Source organism: Neophocaena asiaeorientalis, unplaced genomic scaffold, assembly GCF_003031525.2.
Source record: "Neophocaena asiaeorientalis asiaeorientalis breed wild unplaced genomic scaffold, Neophocaena_asiaeorientalis_V1.1 scaffold132, whole genome shotgun sequence".
In the NCBI taxonomy this organism is placed as follows: domain Eukaryota; kingdom Metazoa; phylum Chordata; class Mammalia; order Artiodactyla; family Phocoenidae; genus Neophocaena; species Neophocaena asiaeorientalis.
In genome coordinates, this window is record NW_020173393.1 from 2,464,210 (window position 1) to 2,481,637 (window position 17,428).

Here is a 17,428-nt window from a genome sequence, read left to right on the forward strand (position 1 = left end):
CCCTGTACTCACCATGGGCTGGGAGGGGCTGGACCCCCAGCCCCCTTCCCTGGTCGCACACCCACTCAGGGCAGCATTTTCCTGGGACCTCCACCTTCTTGGGGTAGGGACAGTCCCAGCTGGGCAGCCGCACATCCTCGCTGCACAGGGGCACACAGGTGAAGCCGCCGTCCTCACAGCGGCAGCGGATCCTGCAGTGGGGCTGGAAGGTCTCCCCATCCCGGTAGAGGCGGCCGTTCACCTCACAGCTGCCCTCATCTTCTCCCCCTGCAGAGGAGAAACCGGATCTCTGTCGGTGACCTCCCAACTTTTCCCTGGGAGGGCTGACTGGCCACATCCTCCACAGGGTCCTCTCTGCAGAGCTGGTCTGGATCCCGCTGGGGATGCAGTGCCCTTACAGAATCTGAGCGCCGCAGGGGGCTCCAGCCCAGAGATATGCACCCCCGCCCCATTGCCATACTGCCCTGTCGCCTGCAGGAAGACAGCATGCTGCATCCTGGAACAGGCTTTGTGGGAAGACTGGCCTGGTTTCAGCTCTTTTATTAGCTGTGGACCTTGCCCAAGTGATGTTACTTCTTTTAGTTTCCTCATCTGCAAAATGGGTTATAATGGTACTTATTTCACAAGGTGTGGTATAGACTAAGTGAAATGATATTTGGAATGAATACAACATGAAGGAGACCTTCAATAGATCCTCGCTGCTCTGTTGTTATTATTAGAATAATTATTATATATTAATAATAATATGTTTTTTAAATATATAAAATATTACCACTATTGTATACACACTGAAATTTCATGCCATAAACTTTCCTTGTCCATCTGCTGTATTATAGTCATCACTGTCAGGTCAGGGCTCAACTTGCTGGCTGTGTGACTTTGCGTAAGTGACTTAACTTCTCTGAGTCACCTTAATAGCAATGATGAGAACAGTAATTCGTACTTTCAGTGAGATGAGATAAAGTGTACGCAGCATCTAGCACACGGCTAGGCATAGAGTAGGTATTTAAGAAACACTCTTTGGTCGAAGCCCTCAAATATGTGTATTATGGCCTCTTCCTCCATTGGACATGAACCCCTTAAGGGCTGGGGCCAAGAGGGTTCGTTCTGGCATCACAGAACCGCAGGAAATGCCCTTCGAATGAATGCCTGGCACAAGACTCAGCACATGAGAGACAATGATAAAATAGTTCTGAATCCTTATCATTTCAGAGATATATATCGTGCCCCTCCTGTGTGCCAACCACTGTGTTCCTAGACAGGACTAAGACCCAGTCCTTACTAAGAGGGATTCAAGGGCCAGTGTGCGGGACAGGTGTGAATGTCGCCATCTCCAAGACAGAATAAAGTAAGAGCCCTGGAGAGGTGTATGTGAGCCACTCAGGAAGTGCAGAGAAAGGGACAATTAGGAGGGTTTCCTGGAGATGTGGGTGGCACTTCACCTGGGTGTGGGGGAAAGGACTCATGGGAAGCTGGTTTTCCCAGGTCTTCTGAAAAAAACCTCGAATAGATCCATACACATGCAGGAATTTTGGAAGCACACAGACCTGGGTTCAAATCCCAGTTCCCTGCTTGCTAGCTGTGGGACCTGGGACAAGTTACTTCACCTCTTTGAGCCTCAGTACCCTGCTCACAAAGCCACTGGAGGATCAAATGAGCTAGTGCACTTAAAGCATTTTGCCCCAAGCCTGGCACCTAGTAGATGCTCACTAAATGGGAATAGGTGATGCTATTCTTCTGGGCAGGACAGGGCCAGTGTCACCCCCATCTCCTTACTCCTTCCAGGCCACAGCCCTTTGGTTCCAAATCCCTGACCTTTTGGCCTGGACCATGTGGCCACTGGTTTCCAAGAAACCAGAGGGGTAGCTGCACCTTAATCCATAACCCCTAGCCTGGGTCTCCCAGCCAGACTCCTGGGGCTGCAGCCCTGGGGCCTCCTGGTCGCTGGGATGACCTGGTAAACAGAGGGATTATATAGGAAAGTCAGCTGGAGGGAGCGATAATTTTAGTAAGATTTCCTGGCATCTCTCCTGGGTCCTTCAGCTCAGAGCTAATTGGGAGGTAGGTAATGATCCCTAGGCAGCCACTCCCCACCCCGGGATCTGTGTGAATCCATGTGCGTGGTCCCCGACACCATGAGGCACCTTCAAATGTACTGGATTTGGGATCCCCCCACCCATACACACATACTGCTGCCAAAACCCTACTTCTTCTGGGCCCTCTCCAATGGCCCCCTTGTCCAGAAACTTCCCCCAAATAACTTCAGGGCACAAGCTTGTCATCTGGTAATTTCTGCATCCTTCTTTCCCTCTGAGAGTCCCTTGCAGGGGAAGGAACAACAGGGTCTTTTTGTTTTTTGTTTTACCTGCAACCACTTGCACACTGTGTGACCTTAGGCAGGTGACTTAACCTCTCTGAGCCCCAGTTCCCTCATCTGCAAAATAGGGATAATAATAGGACCTCCCTCATTATTAAGGTTAAAATGAAATCATGTATATAAAGGATTTTTTCACAGTACATGCTCCATAAACAGTGCCTGTTACTGCTAGCCCCACCAGAACTGTTGTTATTATTCATACATTCAACAGTTATTTATTGAGTGCCTACTACGTGCCACATATTGTTCCAGGTATCTTGTGATACAGCAGTGACTGAGACCAGCCCAAATCCTGCCCTTACTGGAGCTTTCGCTCCAATGGAAATAAACACAAGAAACAAGGTGGTGTTTGTGATGTCAGATGGTGATTAGTGCTAGAAAAATAAAGGAGGGCAGGGTTAATGAGTAGGGCAGGGTTGTAGTTTTTAAATGTGGTGATCAGGAAAGGCCTCACTGAAAAGGCAATATTGGGGTAAAGATGTGAAGGAGGTGAGGGAACTGGCCATGCAGATATCAGGGAAAAAGTGCTGGTAGCAGGAAAAGCCAGTGCAAAGGCCCTGAGGTGGGAGCGTGCCTCCCCTCAGTATTTAAGGAGCAGCGGGGAGGCCGTTGTGGCTGGAGCAGAGAGCAGGAGGGAGAGAGGGAGTTAGATGTGGCCGTAGAGAAAACAGAAGCAGGATCCTGCAGGGCCTTGTCGCCCACTGAGGGGGCTTTGGTTCTTACTCTGAGAAGATGAGAAGCTATTGGAGGCTTTTACGCAGAGGAGGGAAGTGATCTGTGACCTGATTTATGTATTTAAAGGAGCCCTCAGGCTGCTGTGTTGAGAACAGACTAGGAGCCAAGGACAGAAGCAGGGAGACAGTTACGGGGCTTCTGCAAGATCCAGATGAGTAATGAGGGGGCTCAGACCCGGTGGTAGCAGTTGAGGGACTGAGAAATGTTGGATTCTTGAAATATTGTAAAGAATTTGCTGGTGGGTAGTGAGTGGGATGTTAAAAAAAAGAGAGGAGTCAAGAATGACTCCAAAGTTTGAGGCCGAGCCACGGGAGGGATGGAGACGCACTTGGCTGAGCTGGGGAAGCTGCACGTTTAATGCCAGGGAGATCGGGAGCTCGTGCTGGACACACACACAGCTCGGAGTTGGTCCTCAGTGAAGAGCTGTCCAACTAGTTTGTGAGAGGAGAGATTTGGGGAAGCATGTTCCCTCCAGAGCCAAGACCTAGACTCAGCCTCTGTGAGGTCTTAGCTGGCTCTGGCTCATCCGTGGCTTCACTAGCTCCCAGCCTCCAAATTTGGTTCCAGTCTTTAAACATTCATGAGCACCACTGTGTCGCCTGACCAGGGCTGGAAGTGGCAGGAAGGAGCAAGGACCAGGTAAATTCTTGGCCTCCAGGTATTTGAAATTTGAATCAAGGTGGAATACGAAAAGCTCCTTAATAAAGTTAGTGACAGTAACAGCCACTATGTACTAAGCGTATACTGAGCGTCAGGCAGTAGAGTGATAGAAACGAAGATTGTGGAGCCAGCTCCCTGAATTCAAATCCCAGCTCAGCGACTTCTGAGCTGTGTGACCTTGGGCAAGTTACTTAACCTCTCTGTGCCTCTTTTTTTCCATTTACAAAATGGGGATGACATTAAGATCTACCTCATATGGTTGTTGAGAGATTAAATGAGGTGATATTTGTGAAACTCTTAGTGCCTGGCACATGGTAAATGCTAGGCAGGTGCTCAATAAATAAATTCTGCCAAGTGCTTTACATGTGTCATGGCTTAGCTAGATAACAGCCTTGTAAGCTAAGTGTTACTTGTCTAAGTTTTTCTTCAGATACATTTTTATTAGCAGTCATCTGGAAGTTTATAAAACACATCACCCCTTTCTCATTAGTATACTCCCCTTATCAGAAAAAGTATTTTACAGGGATTTACTGTTGATAACTTTATGTCTATAATTTTTGTTTTTCAACAAGCCTTTTCCTGTAGATAGACTTATTGTCAATGATTCATGGGCTTTTCTTCCTCTCTTTCTCTATCTCTCATTCTTTTTTCTTTTTTAAGTGTTACAGCTATGTAGATGAGAGTGGTAAATTGCTCTACAAGTCTTATTATTTAAAAAGAAAGAAAGGGAACAGAACAGTCTTCACCTCTTTATAGTTCTCTAAACCAGTGGTTCTCAACTGGGGATGACTTTGCTCCCCAGCATCTCGTGGGTAGAGGCCAGGGATGCTGCTAAAAGTCCTGCACAGAAGAGCAGCCCCACACAGAGAATTATCCAGTCCTAGAGCAAAGTTGAGAACCCCTGATTTAAATCCCCAGAAGGCACAAGGCCTAGGGTAGTGGAAGATGTGACATGCCCAAGGTCGCCAGCAAATAGCAAACTCGGGATTCAGACTGTCCAAGGGCTCCCAATCCCGCAAGAGGACAGAACTGAATGTTGCTTTAGAGCCTGCTTGACTCAGTCCCCAGCTGTGTAACATTAAGCATGTCCATTAGTATTGCTGAGCCTCAGTTTCCTCATCTATAAAATGGGTCTGAAAGTACTTACCTCATAGGATTATTGTGAGGTTTATGTGATTTAGGAGGTAAATGCTTAGCACAGTGCCTGACACAGGTTATGCCCTAAATAGGGAGTTGCCCTTTCATTTTTCCCAAGAGTGTTGTGAGGATCCTGGGAAGGGATGATGACTTCTGGTTTGAGAAATCTGGGAGGGCTGTGTTTGAGCTTGGCTTTGAAAGTCGGCTATGATCTGGACAGACAGGAAGAAGGAGGATAGGTTGTTTGGGTGGTGGCCATGATCTGAGCAAAGACGAAAGAAAAGAAGAGGGGAGTGAGCTTAGGGAACCCTGGGTCACCAGGTTTGGCTGGGAGAGAGAAGGGCTTCTCTTGGACTCAGGACCTCAAGGCCTTGACTTCCCCCCCAAACACCCCCTCCATCAGTCCCGCAAACCTGCTTACAGAGGCACACGGACCCCCGGCCGCCAGGGCCCGCCCCGAGCTGGCAGACCAGCCCCTGGCTGGGGTCGCAGACGTGGAGATGGTCGCAGGGCTCTCCCAGCCGCCGTGCACACACCCGGCAGCAGCTGCAACCGTCCAACACCAGGGGCACCCCCTGTGGGCATCGGGGTGGGGGCCAGGGACAGGTACACGGTGTTGGGCACAGCTGGGCACACACCTGCAGAGACAGAGACCTCGCTCAGCCATGGTCGTTCAAGGTGGCTAGTGAGCCCCTCACAACTGACTCCTTCTCTGCCAGTGTAGCGTTCACACCTTGGCCCTGGAGTCACATAGACCTGGCCTTGGACCCCGGCAGCCCCACGGCACTCCCTAAGAGACAGCATGGCACTGTGGTCATGAGCAAGGGCTCTGGACTAGAGTTCTGGAACTAACTCTGCCCCTTATTAGCTGAGCAATCTTGGGGAAGTTACTTATGCTCTCTGAGCTTCAATTTCCTCATCTGTAAAAAGGGGGCAATAATGTTTAACTCGGAGGATTGTTTTGAGGAGTACATGAAATGATGCATATTAAACCTTTAGCGCATGGCCTGGCGTGCAGTAGACACTCCATGCATCTGGCTATAATGATCTTCATTGTGAATTACGATAAAGGGCTTAGGGTCTGCCTTCTAGGAGCTTACAGGAGGGTAAAAGCAACAAAAGGAAGGATTAAAATGACAGGGTGCTGTTCACTTTTTAGCAGGTGGAGAGTGGGTATTTATCTTGAGGGCTGAATAAATCAAACAGTATCATGGATGTTTTTTGGTCTTTGGAACAATCTAGAATATGTTTCTGGATGAGCATCCAATCATCCAGGAAACCTGGTAAAATACCGACCCCGAGGCCTCCTCTGGGACTTACCAAATCAGAACTTCCAGAGGCTGAGCCCTCAAATCTGTTCTTAACAGGGGCTTCTGATGCCCAGCTAGGTTACTGGCACCTGTGCTCCAGTCTAAATCCCTCCCCCTGCCATGTAAAGATGGGGGAACTGAGCTCCAGATAGAGGAAGGGACAAAGTCCCAGTGGGTTAGCTGCAGGCATGGGAGCCTGCTTCCTCACTGAGGATCCAGGAACCCAGATTTGGGATAGACATTTCCTGTAATAGGGAAAAAGCCTTAGGAACCCACCCCCAGGGGCAGGCTCAAGGTATCAATCCAGGTGTCCTGACTGCCCCTCCTCACTCAGGACAATGAAACAACCAAACCAGAAACCAGATGCCCTGGGGTCCCCATATGTCCATTGGAAGGTAGGGACCAAGGACCGTGCATAATTCAAGATGTTACCAGTGGCCCCATCTTTGGATCCTTGGAGGACTGGAGGGTTTTATGCAGAAGATGGAAGACTTGCAGTTTAGGAAGATGAAATGAATGACCTCCTATGTCCTGTGTGGCCCCAAAGCAGGCAATGACCCCTTTGCCCTAATCCTCACCTTTCCCACCCCTAGGACTCCCTATCCTGCAAACCTCTGCAGTTCCCATGCTGGCCACTAGGGGCTGCCCCAAATTGGCAGACCAGCCTCCGGTGGGGGTCGCAGACCAGGGGGCACTCACAGGGCCCCCATCTAAGATGGCACTGGTAATAATAGATGCAAGTGTACAGCTCTGTGCCTGGAACCTCACGAAGAGCGAGTTTCCACTTCCACAGGCATTTCAAGCAGGAGACTAGGTGATACCAGATTCTAGAGAAGATGGTCTAGCCTCACCCCTCAGAGTGTGGTCTGGACCAGCAGCGGCCCCGTCACCTGGAAGCTTGTTGAAATGCAGCATCTAGGGCCCTTCTTTATGAATCTAAATCTGCATCTTAATAAATTCAGAGGTGATTCACGTGGAATTGGGCTGAGAAAAAATCGGCTGGACTTTGGGCATCCCTTCTAAACCAGAGGTTGAGCTCTCTTGGTTGGTGGGAAGTGGGGGGTCTTTGACCAGAACTGACTCTTGGGCCCCTCCCTCCTGAAAGTGGGGATGCCAGGAGATAAACCTCCTGCTTTGCACCTGGGGTCTCACTTTGGGCTCTCTCTACAGGGAGAGCTGGACAGGGGCCGGATCTGCAGGTCCTGACGTGCCCAGGAGGGGCCACTGATAACCCCAATGATTATGGCTGACATTTACCATGGGCACACGGAGTGCCGAGCACTTTAATGTACTAATTTAACCCTCCAGTGTGAGGTACCAGCATTATGCCCATTTTAATTCTATTTTTTTTTTTTTGGCTGCTCTGTGAGGCATGCAGCATCTTAGTCCCCTGACCACGGATCGAACCTGGGCCCCCTGCAGTGGAAGCATGGAGTCCTGACCACTGGACTGCCAGGGAAGTTAAGCATTATGCCCATTTTAAAGACGAGGAAACTGAAGCTTAAAGCAGTGTAGTGGTATCACCAGTAAGCGGTAGAGCCAGGATCAGAATCCAGGTTCATGTGAATCCAAGGCCCAGTCTCTTAATTGCCACACCTACCTCTTGTCCCCTAGTGGCTCTGATACCACTTAGCCTCTGCCTCAGTTTACCCATCTGTTCAAGAGAGATATCAGGGAGGGTGTTTCAGCATAGCCAAGAAGAGATAGGTCCTCTCTGGTATCCCTCTATCTCCGTGCCCTTTCTAACCACCCTATCCCGACGTTCAAGTTGCCCCGTCACACACTTGGTTTCCCCAGACCCTTGCTGTGGTGCCCAGGAGGCAAGAGCCCTGGACAGGGAATCATCTGGGCAAGAGGTGAACTCCAAGTTCTACCGCTGACTTGCTGTGTGACCTTGGACACTTCACTGAACTGTTCCGTGGGGAGGGAGCTGTTTCCTCCTCAGTAAAATGGGGTGGAGACCACCTGTCCTGGAGTCGTGACAAGGATTTAATGAGGTCACTGCCAGCTCTAGGTCAACGTGACTTGGCTTGTTTCCAGGTCTCTACCGCCTGGCCCTGTCCGCAGGCCTGAGCCCTGCCTGCCAGACTTGGAATTCTCTCTCTGCGGATTGTTGCGGCTTTCATGTGTGTGATGACTAAGTTCCTGTGTTCTGTGTGGGATGCTGCCTGGCTCCCTGGAGCCTGGGAAGAATGGAGGGCTGGGGGAAGTGAACGGTGAGTCTAGGACAGCTTCATTTTGGTCTTTCCTTTAATCCTAAGCCCAGAACCCCAAGTCTCCTGCTCCAGCTACCCACGCTACCCTCCCTGGAATCATGTCCTGCACACCCCCTTTGGAAGAGCAAACAGCAGGATTAGGATGTCAGTAGGGTTCTCAGCCTTCCCCCAACCACTGCTTGGACCCAGGATAGAGAAAAGTTCCTGCCTGTGATCCTCAAAGGAGCATGAAAATACAGTGAGGTCGTGGCTTGTGGGGGGCCGATACCCATGACGCCAGGAGCCTGACATTTGCTAAGGTGATGGCAGGCTCAGCAACCATGGCCTTGGTCCAGGTTGGGGGTGGAGAGACACAGACTGCAGTCCCCCCTGCCTCACACCCAGGCCTATCCTGGGTTCTACCTCCTCTATTGCTCTGATGCTGTGTGGTTTTGAGCAAGTTGCCTACCCTCTCGGAGACTCGTTTGACTGAAAACAGGGGATAATAATTCCTTATGGGGTTATTGGTCATGGTAGGCAAGGTGGATGTTCCACAAGCCCTTTGAAAATATCCCAGGAGAGAAGGTCATTATTCCATGGAGCTGTCTCCTTATCCCCCTCCAGCTAGGGTCAGCAGGCCACTCACTGCCTGAGGGCCCAGCAGCATTAATGCCCCTGTGGTATGAACATTCCAATCAGCTATGCACCAACATCCATTCAAATCCTGGCTCACAGGCAAAGCAGGCCATGTCCTGAGTCTCCCCATTTATAATGAGAAGACCCACTTCTGTCTGTAGAGGAGCTATGGGGATTGGTAATAATCATAAAAGTCCTCTCTTAAACATTTGCCATATTCCAGGTCCTGTGCTAAGCACTGTAGATGAACTATGATAAATGATCTTCACAGAGGTCCCATGAATATTATACCCATTCAACTGAGGAAGCAGCTGAGGCTCAGAGAGGGAAAGAGATTTGCCTGGGGTCACACAGCAGAGCTGGCCAGGGGCAGCTGTCTGGGCATCAGGGAGGGAAGCTGAGCTGAGTCCCACACAGGAGGCCTGCAGGAATTCTCCCAGGGGGTCCCTGGCTGTGATTTAACACCTTCCCCACCACACCAAAGAAGCCAGCAGTACATTTTGGGGCTTGGGGCCCCCTTACCTTGGAGAAGAGGCAGAGGAGGGAGAAGACCAGGAGGTGGGTCTGTGGTGTGCCTCTCATGTCACTGTGTCCCCACGGAGCCAGCTTTGAGCCTGGGAGGCAGGACCTGTAAGTCTTTATGTTCCAGCAGCTGTGAGGTCACTCCCAGGCATGTACACACACACACACACACACACGCACACACACATGCTGGCCTTTGTAGCCCTTGTTTCTCTCCCATTCTCATCTTCCCACTGATGAGCCCATTTACCTGAAGGTGAGACTGTGGAGGCCACCTGGGGGGTGCTTGCCAGTGTGTGTGTGTGTGTGTATGTGAAAGCCAGAGCCAGTGCCTGTGCCAGGAGCCTGTGAGAGGCTGGCAGGGGCCTCTCTAGCTCCTCCCAGCCCAAGAGGGGCCTCTCTAGCTGCAACCCAGCCCCAGCCCTCCTGCCTGACCCCAGGGACGGGGGGCTGTTGATCCAGGAAGTGCTCAGAAGACACCCCCTTTGCAAAGCTGACCCGAGTGCTTCTAAGCCCCGTGGCCTGGACTCCAGGCGGCTTTGGCGGGCCTGCGGTTTCTGGCAGGAAGATTGGCAGCCATCCAGAGGCGGGTGTGACCCAGAGCAAAACTTCCCTGGGAGGCCTGTTTGCTTTTGGCGACAAGGGGCCTCCCCGTGGCCTGCTTGTTGGGCTCTGGAAGGTGGCCCGTGGTGGATGAGCCCGTGCAGACTGGACCTAGTGTGTGCCCGTTCTTGCTGGGCCCTGCTAGGTGATCTGGAAGAACCAGATCCATTTTGCTGAATTCAACCAACTCCGAGGCCCCCTCTGTTGCGTCTCCAGCCCCTGCAGAGGGGGCAAACCCAGAGGGGGAAAGGACAGTGGGAGAGCAGGTGGACTTTCTAGGAATATCGAGGAGGGGTCCTGTTCAGACCGAGGGTAAGGGACAGATCTCTGGAGGAGGAACCAAGGCGAAAAGGAGTTAGAGAGGGCAGAACATTCCAGGCAGAGGGAACATGTACAGATGCCTAGAGGTGGGGGAGAGCGTGAGAGCAGTGCCTGTTCTGGGAGACAAAGATGCCTGGTGTGTCTGGAGCTGACAGTGAGGTGGGGCGCGGTGCTACACATGGGGAAGTAAGACACATGATTTTCACACCACCAGCATTTGAGGGGCATCTACAACGTCCCAGCCACTGGGATGGGGGAGGTATAAAGATGTGACCTTTGACTGTAGAATTTGGCAAAGATAATACTAGAGGTGGTGTCACGTGGAGGCTGGAGAAGGCTTTGGCCCCCATCATCTCCCCCAGTACGCCAAATCTCAAAGCGATGGAGCTGGACAGCAGAAAGGTCCATAATGGGCACTTGGCAAGGAAGAAGAGTGATTTGGTATTGGGTGCAATTCCAGGAGAAGGAGTTGATGCAGATGGAGGCTGAAGATGAAAATGTGGGATTTGATCATTTATGGCTAGAGGAAGTGACTGAGGGTGAGGGTTGCGCGTCCACAGACTTGGGGAGAAGGAGATACAGTGTTCTTTATTAATGCTTTTGCTTGAGTCAGAGTCATGCCTAGGATATTTTACACACACAGTGGATCATTTTGGAACACCCATCTCCTTCATACAACAAAGTATGATCAGTAATCATTGAGATGAAACACATATGTTTCACGTATGAGCTAGAATTTGCACTTACCAGGCAAAAACGTTACCCTTTGCAGTTCACACTGTTGCACTTTTCTAAATTTTAGACACAAATCAAAATTCCAAGGAGTCGTCTAGAATGACAGACTTGAACTACACATATCTTCGTCTTCACCATCACTCTACAGTCATTGTTTCTTTGAATCTACTAGTGAGATGCAGAAATATGTAATACCGCAGGGCTGGAGACAGGAACTGTACTTGGAGCAAGCACGAAAGATTTCGAACTGTTAGGAACTGATTCTCTTTGTGAACATGTGTTCCTGACTCCACCTGTGCTCGTGGTCACTGTATTCCTAGAAATTCTCCAGATTAACTTCCATGTAGAAGAGGTTTATTAAAGGATAAGAAATTAAAATGTGCTAATTTGAAGCTTACGTACATAGTATTAAAATTCAGCAGTTACTACAACAATTGTTTAGAATGTACACCAATAAAAGATTTTTTCAGGATGTAGCATTTTCCAACTGACATTATTTAGATTTGCCAGTGCATGGTGATAACAAAAAGCAGACTTTTTTTATCATCAATTTTATCCTTAAATTCTCTATGGACAATGTACCCCTTTTATTGTCTGTCCCCAGGGAAAACCACTCCCCCATCCTATCCTTGCTAGGGTCACTGGTTTTAATAACAATGAAAGTGATTGTGTATTGAGCACCCAGTGGGAGCTAGCCCTGTGCTAAGTACATTTTATAAAAAGTGGTGTTTCTAATCTTCACAGTCCATACCTTTAAAAAAGAAAGAAAGAAAGAGAGAGAGAGAGAGAGGAAGGAAGGAAGGAAGGAAGGAAAGAAAGAAAGAAAGAAAGAAAGAAAGAAAGAAAGAAAGAAAGAGAAAGAAAGAAAGATAAAGAAAGAAAGAAAGAAAAAGAAAAGAAAAGAAAGAAAAAGAAATGAAGTTCAGGGAGGTTAAATAACTTGCTTAAGGTCACACAGCTAGAAAACAGAGGCAGATTTTCAGTGAAGGTTCATATGACTCCAAAACCTATGTTGTGGTCATTTATTTTTGCTACTGCTCAGAGAGGCCTCTGTGGCATATATTTTTTTTAATTGAGGGGTAACATAAACAGAAATGCTTACAGCGCAGTAGTCTTAAGTGTACATCTCAACAACTCTTCACATATGTACACACCCATGTAACCACCACCCAGGTCAAGATACATTTCCAGAAAGTTCCTCATGCCTCTTCCAAGACTATACTCTCTGCCTCCCAAGGTACTCACTATTCTGACCTCTGTTACCACTGATGAGTTTTCGTGGGAGGAAGTTTTGAACCACTTCTTCCTCTAAGACAAGAAGGAAGACCAGAGAAGCTAGGAGGCGAGGAGGAGGTGGAGAGAGGCACACTGCTCACAGCGATATCGTATCAGAGGACGAGTCCCTCCCCCACCAGTGAGGGGGTGAGGCCGGGTGTGCTTTCCAAGGGGAGGGAAGGAAAGACACTGCTGCCCAGAGAGGCAACAAGACGCCAGTGGAAGTGTCGCCTCCTGCCGGGAGGGGCCCCTCGGATTCAGAGCATGTGTTTTTGCTTGGAACTTGTTCTCTCTAAATAACTGAAGATGGGTGAGTGTGGACAGCGGGCGGCCCTGGGACCTGGCCAGTTCAGGAAGCCCGCAGGATGGCAGCAGGGCGTCGGGCGATGAGCGTGTGAGTGATGAACTGTCCGTACGTGTTCAAAGGATTGAAAGTCCGTGGCAGGAGCTGGCACTGTGCTGACTGGTTACTGTGGTTCAGGCCCTCAAACTGCCAAGTTTGGCACTAGAGGGATGAGATAGTCCAGGGAGCTCGTGAGTCTTTTGGCTGCTGCTATAGCGCGGCCCCCGCCCCCCGTAAGACCCTAGAATGAGCACTGTGACTTCTTGCGCTACTGAAAGCAAATTTCAGGCTCGTAAGCCAAAAAGTTCCCACTTCAAATCCTGGCACCCTCAGTGACTTACAGCCCTGGGACTAGGATGCAGAAACAGAGGTGCTAAGGGAACAAAGTTTTAGGAGCTCTCACCGTCAGGTGCTGACCTTGCCCTTGTAGGACCTGGAGAGTGAGCGCCTCCTTAGGAGTGAGGCATCCAGGGCACAAAATAAGATCATGGTAGGAACTCAATAAATATGGGTTGACTAGCTAAATGACAATGTCCTATCCCAGTGTATTAATTGGGGGACATTAAGCTATGCTGAGGTCACAAATAAACTCCCAAATCTCAGTGACTTAACCCAACAAAAGTTTATTTTTGGTTGCAAATGGTCCAGTGAAGCTGGGCAGGTCTTCTCCATCTTTGAGCTGCAACCTCTCAAATCATCCTTCCCTACTCAAACGTGTGCCCCAATGGATCAGCATAATTCAGTTGCTTGTTTGTTTGTTTTTTTGGCGGTACGCGGGCCTCTCACTGCTGTGGCCTCTCCCGTTGCGGAGCACAGGCTCCGGACGCGCAGGCTCAGCGGCCACGGCTCACGGGCCCAGCCGCTCCGCGGCATGTGGGATCCTCCCGGACCGGGGCACGAACCCGCATCCCCTGCATCGGCAGACGGACTCTCAACCACCGTGCCACCAGGGAAGCCCCAGTTGCTTGTTTGAAGTGATGAATTTCAGACCCCCCACCTGAACCAGGATCTGCATTTTAATGAGACCCCCAGGCGATGTGTATGCACATAACCGGTTGTGACTCACCCTTCTAGACCAGTGGTCTCCAAGGTCACCTTAGAGAAGAGGGGCGGCGAAGGCACACTGGCCCTTCACTGCCTCAAACTGGAAGTGATGATGCTCATCTCTTCTCATATTTTATTGGCCGGAACTAGTCACATGACCCTCAAACTTGACTGCAAGGGAGGCTGGGAAACCGATCTTTCTCTGTGTGTCCATGAAGAGGAATCCAAGTGAGAGACATATGACATGTCATATGACATTGCTTCTCTGGCCTTCGGTTTCTCCATTTTTTGTTCGTTTGTTTGTTTCAAGGCAGCCTCCTTGCTCTTTCATACCCGGGCCAGGCCTAACATTTTAGGGTCTAGGAAACTCATCTGAAAAGTGAAACTTGGGAAACACATCTAGATCAGGGCACGGCATATGGGAGGCAGGAAAAAATGTCTGCAGTTGCAAGGATAAAGCCAGTTTCAGCCATTCACAGCTTGTCAGCTCCCTCCATGCCCTCCTGCTTCATGTTCATTGCACATCTACATGCCAAGTCCTGTGCAAGAAGCTGTAGAGGTTGGGGGGAGGGATGTGAATAAATGCCCAACACTGGGACCTCACTGTTGTTACACTAGGTAGTGGGGACAGAGCAACCCAAAACAGACCCTGACCCAAACAGGGATGGGAGTGAGCAGGGTCAGTGCTCCCATGGCTGGACATACCCAGGTGAGAGGGCAGCCCTGTACTCTGGGAAGATCAAGAATCAGTCACTTGAAAATCCCAGCTCTGACACTTGCTTCGTGGCTGTGTGTTAGTGCCCTCATCTCTCTGGGCCTCTGTTTCCCCTTTTCGGAAATTGAGATCTGTGGCAGAGCCTGAGGGATGCCCATTTCAATATCCTTTCTCCCCTCCTTCCTTCGTAATTGAACCCTGATTTTATTTGGGGTGGCAGTGCACTCAACTTTGCGGCTAGGCATGGCCATGTGACCAGGTCCCAGCAATAAGATACAAGCAGAAGTGCTGGGTGCAAATTCTGGGAAGCCTCCTGAAAGGGAAGGGCATCCCTTTTGTCCCAACACCACCACTCCTCACTTCCTCGTGCTCTAATCAGTCATCAGATGTGATGGTGAAGCTTGACAGCCATCTTGGACCATGAGGGTATCTTGAAGATGGACCTTATGTGCAGAGAAAAGAAGAGGAGAAATAAAGAAAGCCTGGGGCTTCCCTGGTGGCGCAGTGGTTGAGGGTCCGCCTACCGATGCAGGGGACGCGGGTTCGTGCCCCGGTCCAGGAAGATCCTACATGCCGTGGAGCAGCCGGTCCCGTGAGCCATGGTCGCTGAGCCTGCGCGTCCGGAGCCTGTGCTCCGCAACGGGAGAGGCCACAACAGTGAGAGGCCCGCGTACCGGAAAAAATAAAAATAAAAAAGCCTGGATTCTGATGACATCAGAGCTGTGCCATACGCACCCTGGACTCCACCTATAGATTCCATTCACATGATTAAAAAATAGCATACATATTATATATAAGAATACTATTAGAATATTAACATAATAATAATATTATATATGTTATTCTGTATGCATATATTGGCTTGGCTAAAAAGTTCCTTCGGGATTTTCCGTAACATCTTCTGTAATTTTTGGCCAACTCAATAATATACGCATGTTTACGCCCCCTTGTTTAAGCCACCATTGTTTTGCGTATTGCTGGTATGAAAGTGTTATTGATTTTTGTTATCGAGCATGCATCTAGCAAACTTGCCAAACTCTCTTATTTGTTCTGATACGTTGTCAGCTTATTTGGTTAGGTTTTCAAGGTAAAGGAGCACACCCTCTACAATGAACAGTTTTGTCTCCTCTCTTCCACCCCGACGCCTCTGATTTCCTCTCCTTTTAGCTGTAGCCTGACTTTGTTTTGAGCAGTAGAGTGATAATACGTATTCGTGGCTTGTTCCTGATCCTTTCATGCACATGAAGTTTCTCCACTAGGAATCATATTTTCTGGAGGTTTTTGATATTAATATCTCTACCAAAGTAAGGAATTTCTCTCTCTCTTTTTTTTTTTTCCCCGGTACGCGGGCCTCTCACTGCCGTGGCCTCTCCCGTTGCGGAGCACAGGCTCCAGACGCGCATGCTCGGCGGCCATGGCTCACGGGCCCAGCTGCTCCGCGGCATGTGGGATCTTCCCGGACCGGGGCACGAACCCGTGTCCCCCGCATCGGCAGGCGGACTCTCAAGCACTGCGCCACCAGGGAAGGCCAACAATAGTTTTAAAGTTACTTTTAATCCTCAAGTCAATATTATTCTCCTTTTTCACTCTATATCTTTACTTTATTTATTTGCATCTTAGCTCTTTTGTCATGATCAATCTTATCAGGACTCTGTCTCGTATTAATTTCATCCCAGAAGCAGCTTTGGGTCCTGTTGTCCTTCCATATTCTTCTTTTGTTCTCTAGTTCATTGATTCGCTCCCGGAAGGTGTTCTGTTATGTACAGCTGAACCTTATTTTTGTCCTTGCAATACTGAGTCGTTCCACATCTTCAGCGAGGTCACCTCCATCAGGAAGGTCCAGAGAGGGGGTCCAGCCAATGGCCATGACTTGCCCAACTTTTTCACTCTATATTTTTACTTTATTTATTTGCATCTTAGCTCTTTTGTCATGATCAATCTTATCAGGACTCTGTCTCGTATTAATTTCATCCCAGAAGCAGCTTTGGGTCCTGTTGTCCTTCCATATTCTTCTTTTGTTCTCTAGTTCATTGATTCGCTCCCGGAAGGTGTTCTGTTATGTACAGCTGAACCTTATTTTTGTCCTTGCAATACTGAGTCGTTCCACATCTTCAGCGAGGTCACCTCCATCAGGAAGGTCCAGAGAGGGGGTCCAGCCAATGGCCATGACTTGCCCAAGTCTGGGTTCCTGATTCAGAATGCGAGGCTCCATCTCTTCCAGACTGGCAGCCCTCACACCGCCCCTGCCTCTGGGCATGTTGGGAGGGACTCGTGGGAGAATCGCTGCTCCTCTGTCCTGTAAATAACCAGCCCCCAGGCGCCCCTCTATGGCCTCTTCTTCCACACATTCCTCAGTCTGGGCAGGAGTTCAGAGGTCTGCTCCTGGCGCTGAGATCCCAGGTGTCACGATGAGCTTCCCCTCCCGCATCCCCAGGAAGCTGTGGGGCTCGAACTGTTTAACACTTGGCTTCAGTCTGAGCTGGCGGGGTTCTGCGTGCAGGGACTGATGTGGTCCCCCCAAGGAGGGGTGGGATGTGTGCTCTCGGCACACGCACGTGACTGTCTCTGCATACGCTGCTGTGAGCTGGGGTTCGTGGCAAGGAAGTGGTCCTCATTTGCTGGGTGAGGGGGTTGGGGCAGGAGCTATGCTGCGGATACAGCTGGTGAGGCAAAGATAAGCCAGCTGGGGAGTCGGAGGAGGTCACGATGGGACATAGGCTTTCCAAATTGGCATGAGGGTTTATTTACCGACATCGAATGCCAGGGCAAAGGCACTGAACCTAGCACATGTTAGATGCTAGATATATATATTTGTTGCAT

General features: G+C 49.8%; 1 protein-coding gene across 1 annotated transcript in view; it reads right to left on the reverse strand.

Annotated features, from left to right (window-relative positions):
• Window positions 1-9,885, reverse strand: part of CCN5 (cellular communication network factor 5) — a 12,575-nt gene extending 2,690 nt beyond the window's left edge. Inside the window, exons 1-4 of the mRNA XM_024746864.1 lie at window positions 9,823-9,885; window positions 9,573-9,664; window positions 5,331-5,547; window positions 13-267 (exon numbers count right to left, since the gene is read on the reverse strand). Coding sequence (XP_024602632.1) covers window positions 13-267; window positions 5,331-5,547; window positions 9,573-9,632 — 532 coding nt within the window. The 5' untranslated portion in view covers window positions 9,633-9,664; window positions 9,823-9,885. The remainder of the gene's footprint in view (window positions 1-12; window positions 268-5,330; window positions 5,548-9,572; window positions 9,665-9,822) is intronic.
• Between the last annotated feature and the right edge of the window lie 7,543 nt (window positions 9,886-17,428).